Below are 21,857 nucleotides of genomic sequence, written 5' to 3'. Positions count from 1 at the left end.
CTGTATTGCATCTTAGGCAGATGTGTTAACCACTAAGCCACAAGGTCCTTCTCCTTATCAGCTGAACCAGGGAAATAGGTATGTATTTAAAGTCACAACACCTGGTATGGTGGCTCATTGGCTCATCAGGTTTCTGTCTGGATGGTCTCTTGTGACGAGCTGCTGGACAGAGAATGGAAGCAGTGGACTTCCTCCCATGTTTGGGCATACCAGGGGTTGTGACTTTAAATATATATATATATATATATGTATGTATGTATATTATATATACATACATACATACGTACATACGTACGTACGTACGTACGTACATACATACATACATACATACATACATACATACATACATACATATATATATATATATATATATATATATATATATATATATCATCTTAACTTTTTCTTTGTTGGGAAGAGATTAGTTTACTCATTGCAGTTTTTCATTGCAGAATGTATAATTCGTTTAGGCTTATCAGATATACTATTCAAAATGCAAAGATGTGAAGTACTGTGTATTTTGTACTGCATATTGCCAACTAATTTTATTCTCTCCCCCCTCCCTCCCTCCCTCCCTCCCTCTCTCTCTTTCATTTTTACCATTTAAGAAGGGTGTGATTGTACAGAATCCTGGGGTGGATGTATCATGGAGGAAACAGGGTTTGTAGTGATAACTGATTCTTACGCACAGTTCAATTATTGTTTACATTTTGCTCAGACCAAATTAAAAAAATAATGTGGTTCATGAGAATAAACATTTATTCATCTGTTCTTTCTGGGTAGGACATTGATTGTTTACATTTTAAATTTATCCTTGAAATAAACTGAGAACAAACTAAAATGACATTGAATTGGTAAAATATCATTGCTCAGTTGTTTCTACAGATTTCATAATGGTTGAAATCTATAGAGAACAATATTTCTGAAATACCTTCCAAGTCAGTCCAAAATACAGAATATTCCAGTTGTGGGTTTGCCAGGTTGCACAGAAAGATGTAGACAATTTAATTGTTTTTCAAAGTGTCAAAACAAAACTCTAAATAAAGATTACAAACATTTATGTTTGGTCAAAAAAGCATGCTTTCAGATAGGGAGTGGAATGAGATGATTAATCCAGTTTGACTAAACGTAGTGTCCCTCTTTGTCTGAAACAGAATACTATCAAAAATCTGTGTAAAATATGAAAAGGCTGCTTTAAAAATTTGAATTGAACTATTAATCTCTGCTGCGAAAGTAGACTACCGTACTGATCTTTTTGCTTTCAAAAAACCCCCTAGATATTTCTTTATGGCTGTGCTATAAACCATTTCTCTAATATTTTGCTTTTTTTGTTTTTGTTTCAGTGTCTATCATCCCAGAAAATTCTCAAAGTGCAGCATTGCTGAATACAGAGATTTTTTACTCCGAGGAGGAGGCTTTTGTCTTTTCAACAGGCCTACAAAGGTGCACTCCTTTTAATCCTTTATAAGGAAGGTAGCAAACTGGGTGATGGTGCATTTTGAATGGATTGGGAAGGAAATAGAGGAAAGAAAGGGGTGGTGGAAATGCCATCTCTTCTTTCATACTATTATAGGTAGTTCTCAACATATGACCACAATTGGAACCAGAACTTCTGTTACTAACTTTTGGCCACATTAAGTGAGTCACGCCTGATTTTTTGCTACAGTTGTTAAGCACACCTGTACTGTTGTTAAACAAATCATGTAGTCATTAAGTAAATCTGGTTGCCCCTCTTGATTTTGCATGTCAAAAGCTCCCTGGGAAAATCGCAAATGGCAATTATGTTGCCCTGAGATGCTGCAACTACTATGAGTATATACTTGTTATCAAGTACCAAATATTGATCACATAGCAATAGCAGTTAGATTTATATACCGCTTCATAGGCCTTTCAGCCCTCTCTAAGCGGTTTACAGAGTCAGCATTTTGCCCCCACAGTCTGGGTCCTCATTTCACCCACCTCGGAAGGATGGAAGGCTGAGTCAACCTTGAGCCGGTGAGATTTGAACCGCTGAACTTCAGATAACAGTCAGCTGACGTGGCCTGCAGTACTGCACCCTAACCACTGCGCCACCTTGGCTCTTGACTACACATGACTACAAGGATGCTCCAATGGTTGTAGGTGCAAGGAACCAATCATAAGTCACTTTTTTCAGCACCGTCATAACTCCAAACTGTCATTAAATAAATGGTTGTAAGTCAAAGGCTAGTGTACATGCCTGCTCTAACTTACACCTAGGTTTAACATAATAACAGAGAAAAAAATTCATTTGTATTTCAACTTAGTTCAGGATCTTCTAGTGCAGTGTTTCTCAACCTTGGCAACTTGAAGATGTCCGGACTTCAACTCCCAGAATACCCCAGCCAGCAAATGCTGGCTGGGGAATTCTGGGAGTTGAAATCCGGACATCTTCAAGTTGCCATGGTTGAGAAACACTGTTCTAGTGGTTTCTTCCTCATCCCAGGATTTTAACCTCACAACAACACTGCTTTAAATTTGAATTTGAATTTGAATTTATTAAAATTTATAGGCCGCCCTTTTCCCTGAGGGGACTCAGGGCGGCTCACAATCACAAGGGAGGGAAGTGCAACATCAAAAACAAAACAAAATGTGAACAAAGAAAAAAATAGTAAAACGCAACTTTCGTTCAACAATCAAACACTCGGGCGGGTGAATTAGGAACCTATCCCCAGGCCTGCTGGGAGAGCCAGATCTTGAGGGCTGCGCGGAAGGTCTGGACGGTGGTGAGGGTACGGATCTCAGCGGGGAGATCGTTCCACAGGGTCGGAGCTGCAACAGAAAAGGCTCTCCTCCGTGTAGTCGCCAGTCGGCATTGACTGGCAGATGGGATTCGGAGGAGGCCCAGTCTGTGCGATCGAATTGGTCGAAGGGAGGTAATCGGCAGGAGGCGGTCTCTCAAGTACCCAGATCCACTACCATGGAGTGCTTTAAAGGTGGTCATCAGTACCCTGAAGCGCACCCGGAGACCAACAGGTAGCCAGTGCAGTTCGCGGAGGACAGGTGTAACGTGGGCGAACCGCGGTGCGCCCACTATCACTCGCGCGGCTGCATTCTGGACTAACTGTAGTCGCCGGATGCACTTCAAGGGCAACCCCATGTAGAGCCCATTGCAGTATTCCAGCCTAGAGATCACAAGGGCTCGAGTGACTGTTGTGAGAGCCTCCCGGTCTAGGTAGGGCCGCAACTGGCGGACCAGGCGAACCTGGGCAAATGCCCCCCTGGTCACAGCTGACAGCTGGTGGTCAAAAGTCAGCTGTGGGTCCAGGAGGACTCCTAAGTTGCGGACCCTATCTGAGGGGTGTAAAATTTGACCCCCCAGCCTAAGTGTTGGTACATTCGCCAAATTATTGGGAGGGAAGCACAACAGCCACTCGGTCTTGTCCGGGTTGAGTACCAGTTTGTTAGCGCTCATCCAGTTCCTAACGGCCTCTAGACCCTGGTTCATCACGTCCACCGCTTCATTGAGTTGGCACGGGGCGGACAGATACAGTTGCGTATCGTCCGCATATTGGTGGTATTTTATCCCGTGCCTCCGAATGATCTCGCCCAGCGGTTTCATGTAAATGTTAAATAGTAGGGGGGATAAGACCGAACCCTGTGGCACCCCACATGTTAGGGGCCTCAGGGACGATCTCTGCCCCCCGACCAACACCGACTGCGACCTGTCCGAGAGGTAGGAGGAGAACCACCGTAAAACAGTGCCTCCCACTCCCACCTCCCGCAGTCGTCGCAGAAGGATACCATGGTCGATGGTATCGAAAGCTGCTGAGAGGTCAAGGAGTACCAGGATGGATGCATAGCCTCCATCTCTGGCCCTCCAGAGATCATCGGTCAATGCGACCAAAGCGGTTTCTGTGCTGTAACCAGGTCTGAAGCCGGACTGGAAGGGGTCAAGATAATTAGCTTCCTCCAAGGCCCGTTGAAGCTGGAAGGCCACCACCTTCTCAACAACCTTCCCGATAAAGGGGAGGTTGGAGACAGGACGAAAGTTGTTTAAAATGGCTGGATCCAAGGATGGTTTCTTCAGGAGGGGTCTCACCACCGCCGTTTTAAGTACGGCGGGGAAGTGCCCCTCCCGAAGGGAGGCGGTCACGACCGCCTGGATCCAGCCATGTGTCACCTCCCTGCTGTTGGCAACCAGCCAGGAGGGACACGGGTCCAGAATACAGGTGGAGGCACTTACAGCTCGAATGGCCTTGTCCACATCCCCAGAGGCAACATCCTGGAACTCAACCCAGAGATGATTTGCCAAGCGGTCCTCCTGTGTCTCAGCTGGATCTACTGCGGTGGAGTCCAAGTCCGACCGAAACCGAGCTATTTTGTCCGCCAAGAATTGAGCATAGTCCTCAGCCCTACCCTGCAAGGGGTCTCCCGCATCCCTCCTGTTAAGATACAGTGAGACCCACAATTAAGTGGTAATTTGACTCTCTGTGATCAACTTCATCTGTGATGATAGAATACAATGAAAGCAAATATGTATCTATGATTGACATATGTGTTAACACTGGTTAAGACCATTAAGTGGTTTGTGATTTTGGTTCGCACAATATTTGTGTATAATATGGACACTATAGCTTGTTCAAAAGCTCTATTTTTTTTAAAAAAGCTAAATGTTATGCATTGTAAGGATGTAAGAGTAACATACAGTATAAATATCATCCTTTAATCCTTTAACCTAAAGGATGAGGAACAAGTTGCTATCTCTTTCCAAACTCCATGCCCATATTCCCTTTTGTGTTTGACTATGTCATAATGCTCCTTTTGTGAGTGGACAAATATTTCCCCATGGGAATTATACATCTCTCAGAATTGCAAACTGGCCTATCGATATAGACTTTGAATTAATGTTCGTGTGATAGAATTCAGTCTTAATTTCTAGCTAAAAAGAACAATCGTGAGAGGGTTGATTAAAATCTCAGCCTCACAAAATCTGCTGTTATTCCACTTTGTTCTAATATGTGCATTTAGATTAGTATTATTTAGGGAAGAGCTGTCTCTCAATTCAGTCAAATTCACAGTCTTTCCATAAGCACAAATAATATAAGGTATAGAGGAAGTGTATTGTCCTGGTGGCCTTATGTATTACGTATTATCAGATAATTTTCACTTTGTAACAGATGTAAAACTGAACCAACGCTGCAATTATATCTAGGAAGTAAGAGGTTTTAAGGAGTTGTGCTTTATTCCCAAAGTACAAGATATCTTTGCTTTGGGTTCAAGAGCATTTCAGTTCAGTTCAGTTTATTAAATTTATATGCCGCCCTTTCCCCCCGAAGGAGACTCAGGGCGGCTCACAACTCGAACCGGGGAAGGGGGATACAGACAAAAAATTAAAAAAAAAACAGCAAGCATAACAATATATAATTTAAAACTCACAACAGTCATACCATTCGAGACGGGGGCAACAGCTCTTTAGCCCCAGGCCTGTCGGAACAGCCAGGTTTTGAGGGCTTTGCGGAAGGCCTGGAGGGTGGTGAGGGTCCGAATCTCCACGGGGAACTCGTTCCAGAGGGTCGGAGCAGCCACAGAGAAGGCTCTCCTCCGGGTAGTCGCCAGTCGACACTGGCCGGCGGATGGAATTCGGAGGAGGCCTAATCTGTGGGATCTAATCGGTCTAGTGGAGGTAATTGGCAGCAGGCGGTCTCTCAAGTTTACTGAACATACTTAATACTGAACATACTGAACATACTTTACTGAACATACTTAATCTGCAACACTCTTATCTTTGAGAAACCACTTAAACTAATAATTTCCTCTTTCAGCAGGTGCTTTAAGCTTTTAGAGGCATTCCTATTTTTATCACATGAAAATACTCCTGGCTTTGATAAACTGCAGAAAAGAGGGGGAAAAATGGCTACTCAGATTGGATATCAGTGCTATTTATTCAATACATTAGATACAGTAAGGAAAAGAATCACAGAGGCCACATTCCTAACTCCTTTAGTAATAAAGATATTACTATCTTTACTCAACATCTAGTTGGATGGCCAATCCATCCAAAGCAAAGAAAATGGTAATGCCAGATAAATATAGTGAGAGGAACAAATTCCAGTTCCTCTGACGTTTTTCCTCTTTATTAAATTACTCCTGAGAAAAACCTCCAGCACAAACCTGATATTCATTTTTAATAATGAGCTTCAGAAACAGAAATGCAGAAGTATTCAGCGCTTAAATATATACCTGAATCTTTTAATGGTAGTTAGATCATAACATTTTTTCTTAAATGTGTGTGTGTGTGTTTTTTTTCCAGTTGTTTGATGCCACTGAATGTGGAAATGGGTATGTGGAACCAGGCGAAGACTGCGACTGTGGTATCCAAACGGTACTATTTTCATCTTAAAATGAAAGCTTAAAAGTAGATAATTACTGATAAGGTACCGTTCATTTTCATGCGGCACAAATTAATGAAGAAGGAAGTGATGGAAGAGGTTTTTCTTCCTTTGAGATCATCTGAGCAAGAGTGGAAATCATCAGAAACTCTCGTTTGGAGAGTTCTCTTTTTGCTTGGTATAAGGCCGAGGGTTCCACCACAAATGCGCAAACGACAAAAGCGCGCCTCACTAAACCGCGGTGACAAAACCGCGCCGACGAATGAGCACTGAAGCGCACCAACAACAGCGCGCCGACAGAAGCGCGCTGTACTTGTACTTACTTGTACTTGACGCCTCTTCACCCATCGTGGGTATAGGCGACTTCCATGGAAATTTGACGGCACTGTTTTCGGTCCTGGGCTAGGGTTGTCAGGTGGTGCAGCCAGTCGCTATTATATGATTTTCGGCTAAGATTGAATGGGCGCATGACTATATCTTCGGCTTTCCGTTTGAAGTGACGCAGAGTGGTTAGACGAACACCTCCTTTTGGCCGTTTCCAGGTCGGACCAGGCTCTGCAAGCAGGGAAATTTTTGGGATTCGATTATCTGGCATTCTCAATGTATGGCCTAGCCAGCGCCAGCGTCTAAGTTCTATAATGGCAGATACATTTTCAGCGCTGTAACCCTAACCCTAAACCTAACCCTAAACCTAACCCTAAGCCTAACCCTAAACCTAACCCTAAACCTTACCTTAACTTAAATCGCGCTTCTGTCAGCACGCTTTTGTCGGTGTGCTGTTGTCGGCGCGCTTTTGACATCGCGGTTTTAGCGCCACGGTTTTGTCGGCGCGCTTTTGTCGTTCGTGCATTTGTCGGGTCACGAAGGCCGAGCAGCATGCTAATTCCAATTTTCATTCTTTCTTATTCTGCATTTCTTGCAATTAAGCTGTGTTTCTGATCTTTACTTAGCTTATATACATAAACATTTTAACTTAGTGGCATGTTCCAATATTGAAATAATAATCTTGCAGTCTGGGCTGAGGGAATTCTGAGCCTTCAGAAAAACAATCAGTATTTTAAATGTTATTTATTATATTAATTATTTTGGTTCTATATTCTATAATATATTTGGCACCTAACATAACTTATACTAGGTGGCTGTTGATATGATATTGCAAGTAGTCCTCAACTTACAAACCACAATCGAGCCCAAAATGACTGTTGCTAAGTGAGACATTTGTTAACCGAGTTTTGCTCCACTTTATGGTCTTTTGTGCTACAGTTGTTAAGTGAATCATTGCAGTTGTTAAATTAGTAACATGATTGTTAATAGAACCTGGCTTCCCCATTGACTTTGCTTGTTAGAAAGTCTCAAAAGGTGAGCACATGACCCCAGGATACAGCAACCTTCATAAATATGTGTCAGTTGCCAAAGCATCTTGACCATGTCACTATTGGGGATGCTGCAATTGTGATAAGTGTGAAAAATGGTCATAAATAATTTTTGGGTTCCATTGTAACTTCGAATGGTCACGAAACAAACTGTTGGAAGTCAAGGACTAGCTGTCTTCAGTACAGGGATACTATCAATTTCATCCCCTAAGAAATAGGTTCGATTGTGGCAAGGTACAATTCAGTGGTGGGTTTCAAAAATTGTTCGAACCTACTCTGTGGGTGTGGCCTCCTTTGTGGGAGTGGCTGGCCCCCCTGTGACTGTATGGGAGTGGCTTGCCGCCCATGTGGCCGGATATGAAGATGCCGACGACACTTGTCAGAACCACCTTAAATTACCTCACACACAGCACTGGCATGCATAAGAATAGGATGTAAACTTGTTTTTTAAAAGGCATCTTTGGTTTGCGTTAAAACAACTTCAACACACGCAATGTTCTGATTGCACCACAAACGCAGTAGTCATCCTTACCTTTCACAGAGGCCCTGAGTTTTATAAATAGGAGCAGGATAGTGTAGAATAATCATATCCAAGGACCAGTGGTGGGTTTCAAAAAAAATTGGAGCCTCTTCTGTAGGTGTGGCCTGCTTTCCGGGTCCACTGGTGGAACCTCTTCTAACCGGTTCGGTAGATTTGACGAACCGGTTCTACTGAATAGATGCGAACTGGTAGGAACCCACCTCTGGTACAATTCTAATAAACCAATACATCTTAAGAAGGAAACATGTCACTGGTTTTGCAAATGTGTATCTCTATGCAAGGAATCATATATGCAAAGGTAGGCATCCATCCATGGACCAGTACTTTCTATGCTCTTTTACCACTTTGGACACTGGTGCAATTTCACACTTCGTTCTGGAGGATCTTCTACCACTTAACAATCTACTCTAAAAGTGCACTGTGAGATCTAAGGAAAGGATTCACCCCTTCTCCATTTCGTACATAGTGTTCAGTCAGCAGAAGTGAATCACTGATTTTTTTCCATTCAACTTTTATCATTATTATTTATAATTAATATGTTACTGTCCAATAAAAGTTTGGAAACATATTGGCTTTTGGATCTGCTGATTAACATTGATTTGGAAAATTTGAATAATATTCCTGATCCCTCTTGTCATTTGGGCCTGAAAAGGTCCGGGTTTTTTTTTTTTTTTTTCATTCTCGTTGCCACATATTTTGACAGCCAAGATGGTCTACCACAGTGGTAGTCAACCTGGTCCCTACCGCCCACTGGTGGGCGTTCCTGCTTTCATGGCGGCCGGCCGGTGGGGGGTTTGCTGTAACTCCGCTTTATAAATTTTATAAAGTAAAGTTACTTCCCTACTTTTTAAATCACCATTACTGTGGAACCGGTGGGCGGTTAGAAACTTTTACTACTAACAGAGATACAAAAGTGGGCGGTAGGTATAAAAAGGTTGACTACCCCTTTCTACCTAATGATTTAACTGCCAGCAGTTGCAAATTTGTTTAATTCATGCTGTGGCGTTATCCAGGTTGCACCACAAGGAGGCAAACTAGCTTCACACCCCACATCAAACCGTAGATCACATCATGACTGGCTGTAAGCTGAGAACATATGAGGTTTTTTTAAAAAAAATTAAACCATGCAGCGCTGAGATAGCCTAGACGTTGGCATTTGAACACAAAACACATATTTTAATGTGCTTTACCAATCTAGGTGAAATGTTAATACACTGTATGTTGTAGTCCATGTATAATATGTGTTATGCCAAATAAATGAATAATAATCATTAATATACTGTATACATTTTTAGGACTGCCATGCAGAATGCTGTAAAAAATGTTCTCTTTCTAATGGAGCCCATTGCAGTGATGGTCCATGTTGTAATGAAACCTGCCTTGTAAGTTATTCGAATTGCATCTTTACTAGTGGCACTGAAATTAGAAAATATAATTGAATAAGATAAAATAAAAAAACAGAGCTACTGTTAGGAACAAAGGGACCTGGGCAGAGAGGTATCACAATTTTACTGTGTCCACTGAAAATCATATCATTCCCCCCCTTGCTTTCCTACCAATGAATGAAAATGATACTTATATATGATTTTTTTTCACCCAATAAAAGGCTAAGACTTTTTTAAAAAAGTCTTAAATGCTTGGTTGTTCCTTGACTGTTTTTTAACTGGAAATCTTTTTTACTTTCAGTTTTTTCCACGAGGTTTTGAGTGTCGCTATGCAGTGAATGAATGTGATATTACCGAAATCTGTACAGGTGACTCCGGCCAGGTAATGACATAATGTATTTTGAATACGTTGCTTATTGGTTTATCAGTCAGGTGATCACCTTCCTTCTCACTTGGGTAACCATACTAAACTTATTTCACCTAGGACCAAAATTTGATTTTGAAAAAGGGTAGAAAAAAATGTACTTTCTATATCTCAAACCTAAGCTGTGCTCTTATACGTATTCCCAAAAGATTTAGAATCCATATATAGTCTTTAATGCTTGGGATTACGAATTCTTGTGGAAGGAACCTAAGTCAATTACAAGGACAGAGGATGGGGGGGGGGGTTGCCTCTTCTTTTTTCTGTCCACTCCTCCAAAATTTGTTCCAGAAAGCTAGGGCAGTCAGGGTTGCAGGAGGAAGCAGGAATAATCAAAAATTGTAGAATGTAGACCTTATTTTGAGTAGAAAGAATCTTTCCATTTGTGGAAAAGCAATTTGGGATCTCAACAAAGAGCTTTCATTCAGATTGTTGACTTCAGTATGTGTGTGTGTGTGTGTGTGTGTGTGTGTGTGTGTGTGTATGTATGTATGTATGTATGTATGTATGTATGTATGTATGTATGTATGTATGTTGTATTTGTGCTGATAAATAAAGGGACACTAGTATAGATCTATTTCAAGCTATTTAGCTCTCATCAGCTAGCCATACCCTTACTGGGATTCGAACCATATTTGGACATACCGGGGGTTGTAACTCTAAATAGATTGTGTGTGTGTGTGTGTGTGTGTGTGTGTATTTATTTATTTATTTAGTGTCACAACCCCTGGTATGCCCAAATATGGGAGGAAGCAGACTGCTTCCATTATCTGTCTATCGGCTCGTCACAAGAGACCATCACGACAGAAAGCCATTATTTTTACTGTTGCCTTTGTTACATTTGTGTTGCATTTGTGCTGATAAATAAATAAATAAAGCCCAGGTTCGAATCCCAGTAAGGGTATGGCTAGCTGATGAGAGCTAAATAGCTTGAAATAGATCTATACTAGTCTCCCTTTATTTATTTATTTATCAGCACAAATGCAACATATATATATATATATATATATATATATATATATATATATATGTATATATATATGTATATGTATATGTATATGTATATGTATATGTATATGTATATGTATATGTATATGTATATGTATATGTATATGTATATGTATATGTATATGTATATGTATATATAATATATATCTTTAAGAAAGGTTTTAAAACAGTTAGAGTACAGTATTCTTCTATTTAACATGTACACATTTCTCTTCAAATAAACACAATTATTCCATAGAGAAAGGCATGTCCCTTATCAGGCAATGTTTTGTAAGAAATGTTCCTATTTTGATAATCACATTTGTAGTTTAACTCACATTTAACACAATTAAGCATTTTAAAAATGGACATCTCTTCAAGGAATTCAATCAAATTAAGTAATCCTCTAAACACAGGAGCTATGATGTACATACTCATCAAGTTTACATGACCAATCGTCATTCAGATGCACTGCCTGGATGGGAATAAAATATGATTAAAATGTATCAGTAGTAAAATGTGGCTTAATTAAAAAACTCTTTCTAACAGAATAAAACATAAGGCAAAACCCTCAGATCTCAAATAAGATGCGTAATTATTTAATAGGGCCGGGTTTCACTGAAAAAAATGATCAAAGAGTACCAGCAGGTGCCTTTTTAATTAGTCTTCCCTCGAGTGATATCTGTAAGTGTGATCCCTGCTAGTAATTACCTATACAATTACATTTGCTAATGGATTACAGAGAGGACCTCCAATGTTATCTTGAGTAAGCTCCAGATGAGTTATGCTGAAGTCCTAAATTGGCTATTAATCTATTCAACACTGGAATAATTTGATCAAATTATTATCATCTCAATTTCAATTAGTCGTTTTTATAGCCCTATTTTAGAACAACAGAATTCCCTGAGTTGGCTAACAGCCTAATCAGGAGGCAGTGACCAAAGACTAAACTGTCTGAAAGATATGTTGATAAGAGCGATGGTGGCCCAGTGGTTAGAATGCAGAACTGCAGGCTAACTCTGCCCATATCAGGAGTTCAATCCTGACCGGCTCGAGGTTGACTTAGACTTCCATCCTTCCAAGATCGGTAAAACGAGAACCCAGATTGTTAGGGGCAATACGCTGACTCTGTAAACTGCTTAGAGAGGACTGCAAAGCACTATGAAGTTGTATAGATATGTCTAAGTGCTATTGCTTTTGCTATATATGATCTAAAGCTGAAAGAAAAACAACAATTGCAGCTACAATGGTACAAAACGGTACAATGGTAGCTACAAAAAGACTTTTAAACCAAGAAACTTTTAGATTATGAATGTCTCCTTGTTATGTCCATTGCAGAAGGGTTTAACCCTGCTGGTGGATAACTCACCTACGTTACTACAGGACTTCAGAACTGTAAAGGCATTAGTGTGACCAAGTTCAGTTCAGAGTAGCAATAGCAATAGCAGTTAGACTTATATAGCGCTTCATAGGGCTTTCAGCCCTCTCTAAGCAGTTTACAGAGTCAGCAACTTGCCCCCACAGTCTGGGTCCTCATTTCATCCACCTCGGAAGGATGGAAGGCTGAGTCAACCCTGAGCCGGCGAGATTTGAACCGCTGAACTGCAGATAACAGTCAGCTGAAGTGGCCTGCATTACTGCACCCTAACCACTGCACCACCTCGGCTCCTGAAGTACCTGAACCTTTCCTGCTTTTCTTAGAAAATGAGCTTTAGACAGATATCATCTGCGTTTTAGACAACTGTCTATCAATATCGACCCGGACTGTGGGGGCAAGTTGTTGACTCAATTTGCTAAAAAATTTGTAAACCGCTTAGAGAGGGCTGAAAGCCCTATGAAGCGGTATATAAGTCTAATAAATAAATAAATAAATATGTGTGGATGGGTCACCACCCAGTAAAGCCCTATGTGAACAGAAAATGCAAGTAGATTCTAAGGGGTAATTCCACTGCTTTTAAAGTAAAGTAATACTTTGCCTTTCAGTGCCCGCCCAACCTTCATAAGCAAGATGGATTTGCTTGCGATTCAAATCAGGTAAGTTAAAACCGAGCCTGCGTGAGCTTAGCCTATAAGCGTATATCAGGACAGTTCTTTTTGGAAGTTGCAATACTGTCAATTTCACTTCATGGGATGTCGTTCAGAGATGCACACAGGGGGTTACAGGAGTAGTCTGGATGGCTGTAAGACTGAATAAACAATTGTTCAGAGATTTTGGTTTAAAAATAAAGGGGCAGGGGGAGCATATGTAGCATCCGGAACAGAGGTGGGTTCCTACCAGTTCGCACCTATTCGGTAGAACCGGTTCGTCAAATCTACCGCACCGGTTAGAAGAGGTTCCACCAGAAAGCAGGCCACACCTACAGAAGAGGTTCCAAAATTTTTTGAAACCCACCACTGACACACACACACAGAGACAGACAGACAGACAGACAGACAGGCTTACACAGAGAGAGAGGAAGAGAAAGAAAGAAAGAAAGAAAGAAAGAAAGAAAGAAAGAAAGAAAGAAAGAAAGAAAGAAAGAAAGAAGAAAGAAAGAAAAAGTGAGAGAGAGATGAAAGAAAAACAGGAAAAAGGGACAGAGAGACAAAAGGAAGGAAGGAGGGAGAGAGAGAGAGAGAGAGAGAGAGAGAGAGAGAGAGAGAGAACACATGGCTGGCAAGGCACTCCCACCAGGTCACATGGCTGGCAAGCCACTCCCACAAAGGAGGCCACACCCACAGAGTAGGTTCAAAAAATTTTTGAAACCCACCACTGATCCGGAACCATAAAATCTAGTGCTATATGGCACCCAAGCTGTGATATTTCCTCCTTCTTCTCCTTCCTCCTCCACAGTTGTGAAGTATATGCCTCATGGCCTCTTTTTATATATTATTGATGCCTGTTGCATGCTGTCGTTGTGCACCATTCTCAGAAAGGCTTCAGCATAGATCCTGCTTAAGTTATTAATACTTTTTATAGTATTTTCCCCCTTCTTGCTTGATGGGTAATATTGTTCTTTGAATGTTGTTGTTGTTTTCCTTTTTTTGTTTTGAAGGCGTGTGCTGTTTTAATTGTTATTTCCTTATTAATTTCGCAATTTTGCAATTTAATGAGTTTATATGCCGCCCAATCCCGGAGGGACTCCGGGCGGCTTACAAATACGAAATAAATTAAAATAACAAATAGGGGAAAGAAACGAAAACAGTTTAAAAAAACACAACATACATTTGGCTTAGCTGGGGGTTGGACCTGATTTAAAAAATCAACAACCCCAGGCCTGTCGGAACAGCCAGGTTTTGGCGACTTTTTGGAAGGCCGCGAGAATGGGAAGGGTCCGGATCTTTGCGGGTAGATCGTTCCACAGAGCCGGAGCAGCTACAGAAAAGGTTCTCCCCCGAGTGGTCGCCAGCCGGCATTTTAGCTACTTTAAGCTTTAAAATGCTTTCTTTAATTATAGGAACTGTTTAAGTAAATAGCAATGCAAATTTCATGACTCTGATTTACTTCTGCCATTTCCTTGTGTAATTATTCTATCCGATATAATATTCACTGGGTAACTGCGTGTATTATTTCTTCTTAGTAGTTACTAAGATAATGCTCTAAGCTCTACTTGGTGTCCTCTGAGTTTATTTCATTAGGCTGGGAATTCTATTCTGCAACTTTTACCTTCTTTGAAACTCTACTTTGTAACTTGGGATGTATAGTTTCAGGCTCGAGTTTAAAAAGCCACAGAACTGCTTTTTGTTCACATATTCTAACGCAGTGTTTCTCAACCTTGGCAACTTGAAGATGTCCGGACTTCAACTCCCAGAATTCCCCAGCCAGCGAATGCGAGTTGAAGTCCAGACATCTTCAAGTTGACAAGGTTGAGAAACACTGTTCTAACGTCTCTTTTATTAAAGAGGAAACTCTCAAATGTCATATCTTGCCTGGAAGTAAAATATAAAGTTATATTAACATTTTATTAGCCTGGTGAAAAGAAAATGATTTCGAGCATCCTAGCTACTTTGAAAGCCAAGCCAAGCAGTATTGTTAGAATTTTTTTTTTTGCTCCCTGCTAGTAAAAACGACAAAGCTCATGGCAATATCTAGCTTTTTACAGAGAAAGAAGAATGGTACGATACTGATTACGGTTTGTTCCTATTTAGGGACGTTGCTACAATGGAGAGTGTAAGACAAGAGATAATCAATGCAAATACATCTGGGGCAATAGTAAGTTAATTTATACAAAAACATTTCTTAGCATATTCTATCAGATTTTTACTGTGCTATGAATTAAAAGGGTAATGCTGTATAAAATAATTTGTAAGGGCCTTTAATACACTTTTGTTTGGAATTTATATGTGCAGACTTAGTACTAATTCCTACCCTATATTGATATTTTAAAAGCTTCTCTCCCCCCGCTCCCTCTCTTTCTCTCAATATATGTGATTTATAGTATCCTCTATTATCCCTGGGTGCTCAAGCATTTTGGGGAACAGGCCTTATTCTCATAAATCAATCAGGATCAATGTAATTTGGCTGTATCATATTTGAAAATAGGGGTGGGTAAATCTGAATGGAGAACTGTGTTGCCCTGCAGGAATCTTCCACAGAGCTGTGGCAGAATTGGAGGATAAAATCTCTTCTCCCCCATAAAATATTGCCCAATAAATCTCCTCTTAGCTGCAAATTAAAAATAATAATAATTGCAAACATACAAGATTTACTAAGATGTTTGTCCTTGACAAAAAGAAGTATCTTCCAGACCTTTAGTATTTAGTATTAGGAAAATAACTATCTTTTTTTATTGTTGTTTTTCTGCTTTCTTGTTCTTAATAGTCAATATACAGGTTTTTATCATCTTATATTCCAGACACAAGCAGTAAAAAATTTTAATGCAGATGAAAACTGTTAGGGAAATCCTTTAAAAAGGAAATCGTAATAATACATTACTACTACTTTGTTTTTAATGTATTTAAATGTACAGTGAGCAATAAAACACTGAAAAGAAAAAAAAGTAAATTGGGGAAAAAACAAATTACAGAAAAGCAAAAACAAAAAAAATCATTTGGAAGAAAATAGAAAATCCTTAGCAAGCGAGAGAGAACATTGTAAACATCCCTATTATGTTCATAGTATGTTCATAGCTAACTGTAGTAGAATTATTTGTGGCCTGATTAAACATTGGGACCAGGGGTGGGTTTCTCGCCCCGTTCCAACCGGTTCAGTTGGACGCCGGTGGCGTCCTCGCGCACGCGTGTGGCGTCCTCACGCACGCAAGCAGTGCGCGCGTGCACGCGCGCAGCACACGCATGCGTACTAGCGTCTGTGCAATGCTCCAGCTGCTCCTGGAGGATCGCGCAGGCACTGTATGCGTCCTGCGCATGCGTGGAAGCGCAGAATTTGTCAAAACCGGGTAAGGAGCGGGCGCGTGGGCGCAGGTGGGCCCTTTGCCGTTCCCGGAAGTTACTTACTTCCGGATTCGGCGACCAACCGGTTCGCAGGGACCGCCGCGAACCGGCTGAAACCCACCCCTGATTGAGACCAAGTGAATAAAACCATGTTGAGCATCATTGGAAATTACCTTATTTTCTTCCGCAGAGGCTTCAGGGTCTCACAAACACTGTTACGAGAAGCTTAATACAGAAGGTACCCAGAAAGGAAACTGTGGAAAAGATGGGGACAAATGGATTCCTTGCCACAAACAGTAAGTTTGAGAATGCTGGATTCAAGTGTTCTTAAAGTGACTTGCTTGTTGGCCTAAAAGATTCAGGAGCAGAATTTTCCACTTGTATTACAGAGACTTTTCCTTCCTACAGAAGATACTACTGAAGTTTTGGGACCCTGAAATAGCCTCAAAGATAACATGGGATGTTAACTGTATGATGGAAACTGGGGGAACAGAGAAGAATTTTTATTTATTATTATTTATTATTTATTAATTAGACTTATATACCGCTTCATAGGGATTTCAGCCCTCTCTAAGCGGTTTACAGATTTTTAGCAAATTGAGTCAGCATATCGCCCCCCACAGTCTGGGTCCTCATTTCACCCACCTCGGAAGGATGGAAGGCTGAGTCGACCTTGAGCCGGTGAGATTTGAACCGCTGAACTGCAGATAACAGTCAGCTGAAGTGGCCTGCAGTACTGCACCCTAACCACTGCCTAACACACCCTAACACTCATTCAAGGCCCTTTTAAAATTCACTTCATCATTTCCAGCTCAAAAACAGCTTGAATAGTAACACATTTTCTCATTTGATGTGTTATCCATATTTTTCAGGTTTCTGATGGCCTTGTCGACCTTATTTATTTTTTGGTATTTATTTATTTATAGTGTTTAAACATAATCTTTCATAAACCATAGCAATGCCTGATCATTTTTAGCATTTGGACAACTTGCATTCTAGAAGTGAATGTGCAACGTGACTATTTCTCACCAAGTTTAGAATTAAATTCTTAAATGAAAGAATAATTAGAATCACTTGGAATTCTGCTACAGTGCAGTCCAGATTGCATTTTCCCCTAAAGGCAAGTTTCCTAATTTGTCAAAATGATCTTTCTCTTTCCATTCCAAAAATAGCTTGTTATGTATCTTGTCTTTGTCTTACAGCGACGTCTTCTGTGGATTATTGCTTTGTGCAAATCTTGATGGGGCTCCACGAATTGGTTACCTTCAGGGAGAAATTATTCCAACTTCTTTTTTCCACCAAGGTGTTGTAGTGAATTGCAGGTATGTAAAATTTGGTTCAGTGTGCAAGACTGGCTTTTTCAGTTTACCTAAACATTTGAACATCAAGCACATTCAGATTGTTTCTCAATAAATTAATTTAAAACCACATCTAATTAGTTGACTTTAATGATTTTTTTTTCATTCTACTGGCTTCTGAATAGGTTATTTAATACACATGTAAAATTATTCTATTGCTTCATTGAGATAATTTTAAATTTCATTCTTTCAATGTTGCCAAATTAATTTTAATTTTTCTTTTATTTCAGTCTGTTTCTTATTTGGACGCACAAAATTGTCCAAAAAAACCCCAAACATCCATAAATAGAATGAAAAAATAATCATATTATTTTACTTCCTAGATTTTCAGGTTATGCATCCTATAAATATTTTACATCTATTTATTCTGACGAAGTTTAATAATGCTTGTAACATTTTAAAACTTCTTCTTGTAGTTGTGCACATGTACTTTTAGATGATGAAACAGATTTAGGATATGTAGAAGACGGGACTCCCTGTGGTCCTAATATGATGTGTATGGACCGAAGATGCCTCTCCATTCAGTCCTTGAACATAAGCAGTTGTCCTATGGATGCTAATGGAAAAGTTTGTTCGGGACATGGGGTAAGTCCCAGGTCAGCAATATACGTGACACACCTATTTCATGGAAAAAAAACGTTTTTCTTACTTCTAATCTATATGGATGACTTTGCACATGAAGACAGGAAGCATAAATTCCTGATAGGATGTACAAGAATTTGCCTTTTCATCACATTGTTTAACTTTCACTAATTTAGCCAGTCTTGGAGATACTTTCTTCTACTACAGATTCTTTTTTTATTCTAGAATGAAAGCATTTTAACTTATAAGCTAGTAATTGCTCATTGCTGGGCGTTCCTATGCTAACTGGGCCACGTGTGTTTCTGAAGGAACACTGGGACAAGTCAGATTCTCCTGTGATGATAAGAGGACTTTGTGTCTCTGGTAGCATATAGCTAGCCAAAGACACCAGTGGAGCATTCTCCAAAGAGAAGCCCTTATTCTACTCAGTCTCCTCCAAGACACCATTTTAATGATACACTAATGTTGTGGCCCAGCAGGAGCCGTTGGAGCTGCCACCAGACTCTGACAGCGAAGGGCCCTATGAGTCGGCTCTGGAGGATGTGGAGGACCCTGGACAGGGTTCTGACTCCGAGCAGGGCGCAGAGAGGCTGGTTGGCCACCAGGAGGCGCCTGAGCCTTGGACCAGTGGGGAGGAGACAAGGGAGTGTGATCCGGATGTCAGCAGTGGGGAGGAGCAAAGGGAGTTGTTCCTAGATGCCCGGCACCGGAGAGCTAATAGGCGTAAGGAACAATTACGCAATTACAGGAGATAATTGCACTCAGCTGGTCGTCATTAGGCTCCTCTCCAGACTATAAAAGGACTGCTTGTGCACACGCCCCTCTTGCAGAAGTCAACGCAGTAACTAATGTTGGAGAACATTACTGTGAGCTTGGCAGGCTGGATTGTTGCCACGGCTTATCTGTGCTGGATTGCTGCCCAAGTTTGTCTATGCCAGTTTGCAAGGACCTGTCTGTCTGTTAATTAAATGCCGTAACATATCTTTGGCTCGGAGTGTGTGTTGGTGTTCGACGAGGGGGGTCAGAACATACTAATATATGCCAACTTTTTTTTTTAGGTCTGCAGTAATGAAGCCACCTGCATTTGTAACACTACTTGGGCAGGTACAGATTGTAGCATGTTTGATCCTAGAAGGAAAGATGACTCAGAGAAACCAAGTGGACCAAAGGGTTTGTGTGATTTCAGTTCCTTTTACCACCATATAATTTATATTATTAACAGGAACATTTGTAACAAAGCATTTGAAAACTATTAAACTATTATGTATACTTTATTTCTTTGTATACAAGTTTTACACCAACGTTTCAGGAGGTATTTCACAAAAAGCAATGATATGAAAATATTTTTTTAATTTTGTTATTTTTCTAAAATATAGAAAAATATATATTATCATAATTCATTCTAATAATAATTCTACCTATCGGTCTGACAAAATGTCTAACACTTTAAATGTATAAGTATGTTTATATAATAATAAAGATTACATTTTTAAATTTTTAAAAACCCTTTATTAAAATAATGTAATTATAGAAGTAATCTAATATTCTTGGATATTTTCAGAGGTCGTAGCACAGTTCTCTGCATATAGAACTTCCGTTTAAATTTAGTTGGATTGGAAGTGTATATAGGAAATAAAGCCCTGGATTGTTTAACATGAACCTAATAAAAAAGTTACAGGATATTAATATATATTTGTAAAAATCAAAGTTACTTATTTTTTTATTTTTGCAACTTAATAGATTTTTTTTAACTGCAGCATGACTATTGATTTAAATATTCTGAATGCAAAAAAGCCTCTTTAAATCCGTTATAGGATCCCTAATACATAATTTTAAAAAATACATTGAGAAAAAAACACTCAAATATGATTGAGTAGCAGTTTTCATTTTTAAATGGGCATCATTTGAATACTTGAATGATTTTGAATTTTGTTACTGTATTTTCATGCCCATTCTTACTACCTAAGATTTTAGAAACCATTTAATTCCACCATAAATCCATAAATTAGCAGGCGGGAAGGAATAATAACTATAAGAACACAATCTACTAATAGTGGGGGGCCAGGGTTTCTGAATGGTATTTTACTCTGTATTCATCATTATACAGAAATTAATTCTGATAGATATGCTACTTATATGGGGTTTTAGTGCTTTTGATGTGTGTAAATTTAAGACTACCCTAGTAAAAGAATGGAATGTTACTGGTAGATTGTAAACATATGAAAATTTCAAGAGGACCAAAGCTAATATAAATGCTAGAAATTCATGAAATTATGTAAAACTGATCAGAGATTCATAAATGGTAACAGGACAGAACTAGAAGACCCCTGGGATTAGCTCTAGAAATAGGTACAAGGCTTTTCCAGTCCTATATTGTGTTATTTTAGATCAAAAAGCAGGGCTTAAATGTAACTTTTCTCTTCTCTCTCCAGCCTTATGCTTTTCCTAAATGAAAGCTTCAGTAATAAATATATAAAAATCCCCTGAAAATAAGTATTACTAAGGTTGTTCTCCCGTGACAATATTTTGCCGATCCTTTCTTACTTCTAAAGTAATAAAACCTCTTTGTGGAAAATAGAATTCTAATGGGTTTGAAGGAAAATTTGATTTGGGAAATCTTTTGAAACTTCTTTGGATAAGCCCAGACTTGATAAAAATAAGGAATTTCTAGAATAGGAGACATGAAGAGCAGATGAGAACAGACTGGTATTGAAAGAACATTAAAGCCAGTATACGAAGAAAAGATTTGTGTAATAGAAATAGAAGACAGAAGTCTTTGCCTCCCAATTTTTCTCCAGTTCCTAGTTTTAAAATTTTCTAATTTTGCATTTCATTTAGATAATGCAGACTATAATTTCAATTTGGAAATGAAAACCTCCACAACTAAAAATATTTTCAGTGTTACACTATGACCCCCCCAAAAAAGGTTTTCCCTATGCTCTGTAAGTTTTAACATTCTTAAAGTGTAAAACTATTTCAGTTGGCTTCAATAGACTAGGTAAACTAATACAGGTAAGTCCTCAATTTACAACCCTTCAAGAGCCGAGGTGGCGCAGTGGTTAGAGTGCAGTACTGCAGGCCACTTCAGCTGACTGCTATCTGCAGTTCGGCGGTTCAAATCTCACCGGCTCAAGGTTGACTCAGCCTTCCATCCTTCCAAGGTGGGTGAAATGAGGACCCAGACTGTGGGGGCGATATGCTGACTCTGTAAACCGCTTAGAGAGGGCTGAAAGCCCTATGAAGCGGTATATAAGTCTAACTGCTATTGCTATTGCTATTTAGTAACTGTTAAAAGTTACAAAGCACCGAAAAAGTGACTTATGACTCTTTTTCACACTTACAACTGGTTCAGCATCCCCACAGTCACATGATCAAACTTTGGACACTTGGCAACTGACTTATATTTATGACGGTTGCAGCGTCGCAGAGTCATGTGTTTTGCAACCTTCTGACAAGCAAAGTCATTGGGGAAGCAAAATTCACTTAA

At 39.8% G+C, this 21,857-nt stretch overlaps 1 protein-coding gene across 6 annotated transcripts in view; it reads left to right on the top strand.

Moving 5' to 3' along the window:
* Positions 1 to 21,857, top strand: part of ADAM23 (ADAM metallopeptidase domain 23) — an 88,909-nt gene that overhangs the window by 46,210 nt on the left and 20,842 nt on the right. For all 6 annotated transcript variants that reach the window (XR_015695604.1, XM_087706814.1, XM_087706801.1 and 3 more), the window contains 11 exons: positions 609 to 660; positions 1,344 to 1,443; positions 6,272 to 6,343; positions 9,560 to 9,646; positions 9,951 to 10,031; positions 13,041 to 13,091; positions 15,186 to 15,249; positions 16,621 to 16,726; positions 17,633 to 17,752; positions 18,205 to 18,373; positions 19,429 to 19,540. Coding sequence is in view for 5 of the 6 variants with exons in the window: in XM_087706814.1 (XP_087562940.1) it covers positions 609 to 660; positions 1,344 to 1,443; positions 6,272 to 6,343; positions 9,560 to 9,646; positions 9,951 to 10,031; positions 13,041 to 13,091; positions 15,186 to 15,249; positions 16,621 to 16,726; positions 17,633 to 17,752; positions 18,205 to 18,373; positions 19,429 to 19,540 (1,014 nt within the window). In the remaining variant the exon portion in view is untranslated. The remainder of the gene's footprint in view (positions 1 to 608; positions 661 to 1,343; positions 1,444 to 6,271; positions 6,344 to 9,559; positions 9,647 to 9,950; positions 10,032 to 13,040; positions 13,092 to 15,185; positions 15,250 to 16,620; positions 16,727 to 17,632; positions 17,753 to 18,204; positions 18,374 to 19,428; positions 19,541 to 21,857) is intronic.

The sequence above is a fragment of the Thamnophis sirtalis genome, unplaced genomic scaffold (genome assembly GCF_051295495.1).
Source record: "Thamnophis sirtalis isolate CommonGarterSnake01/CBP01778 unplaced genomic scaffold, rThaSir2_p1.2 scaffold_1, whole genome shotgun sequence".
NCBI lineage: Eukaryota > Metazoa > Chordata > Lepidosauria > Squamata > Natricidae > Thamnophis > Thamnophis sirtalis.
Note: the sequence above shows the minus strand (reverse complement) of the source record. Positions and strands in the feature narration are given on the sequence as shown.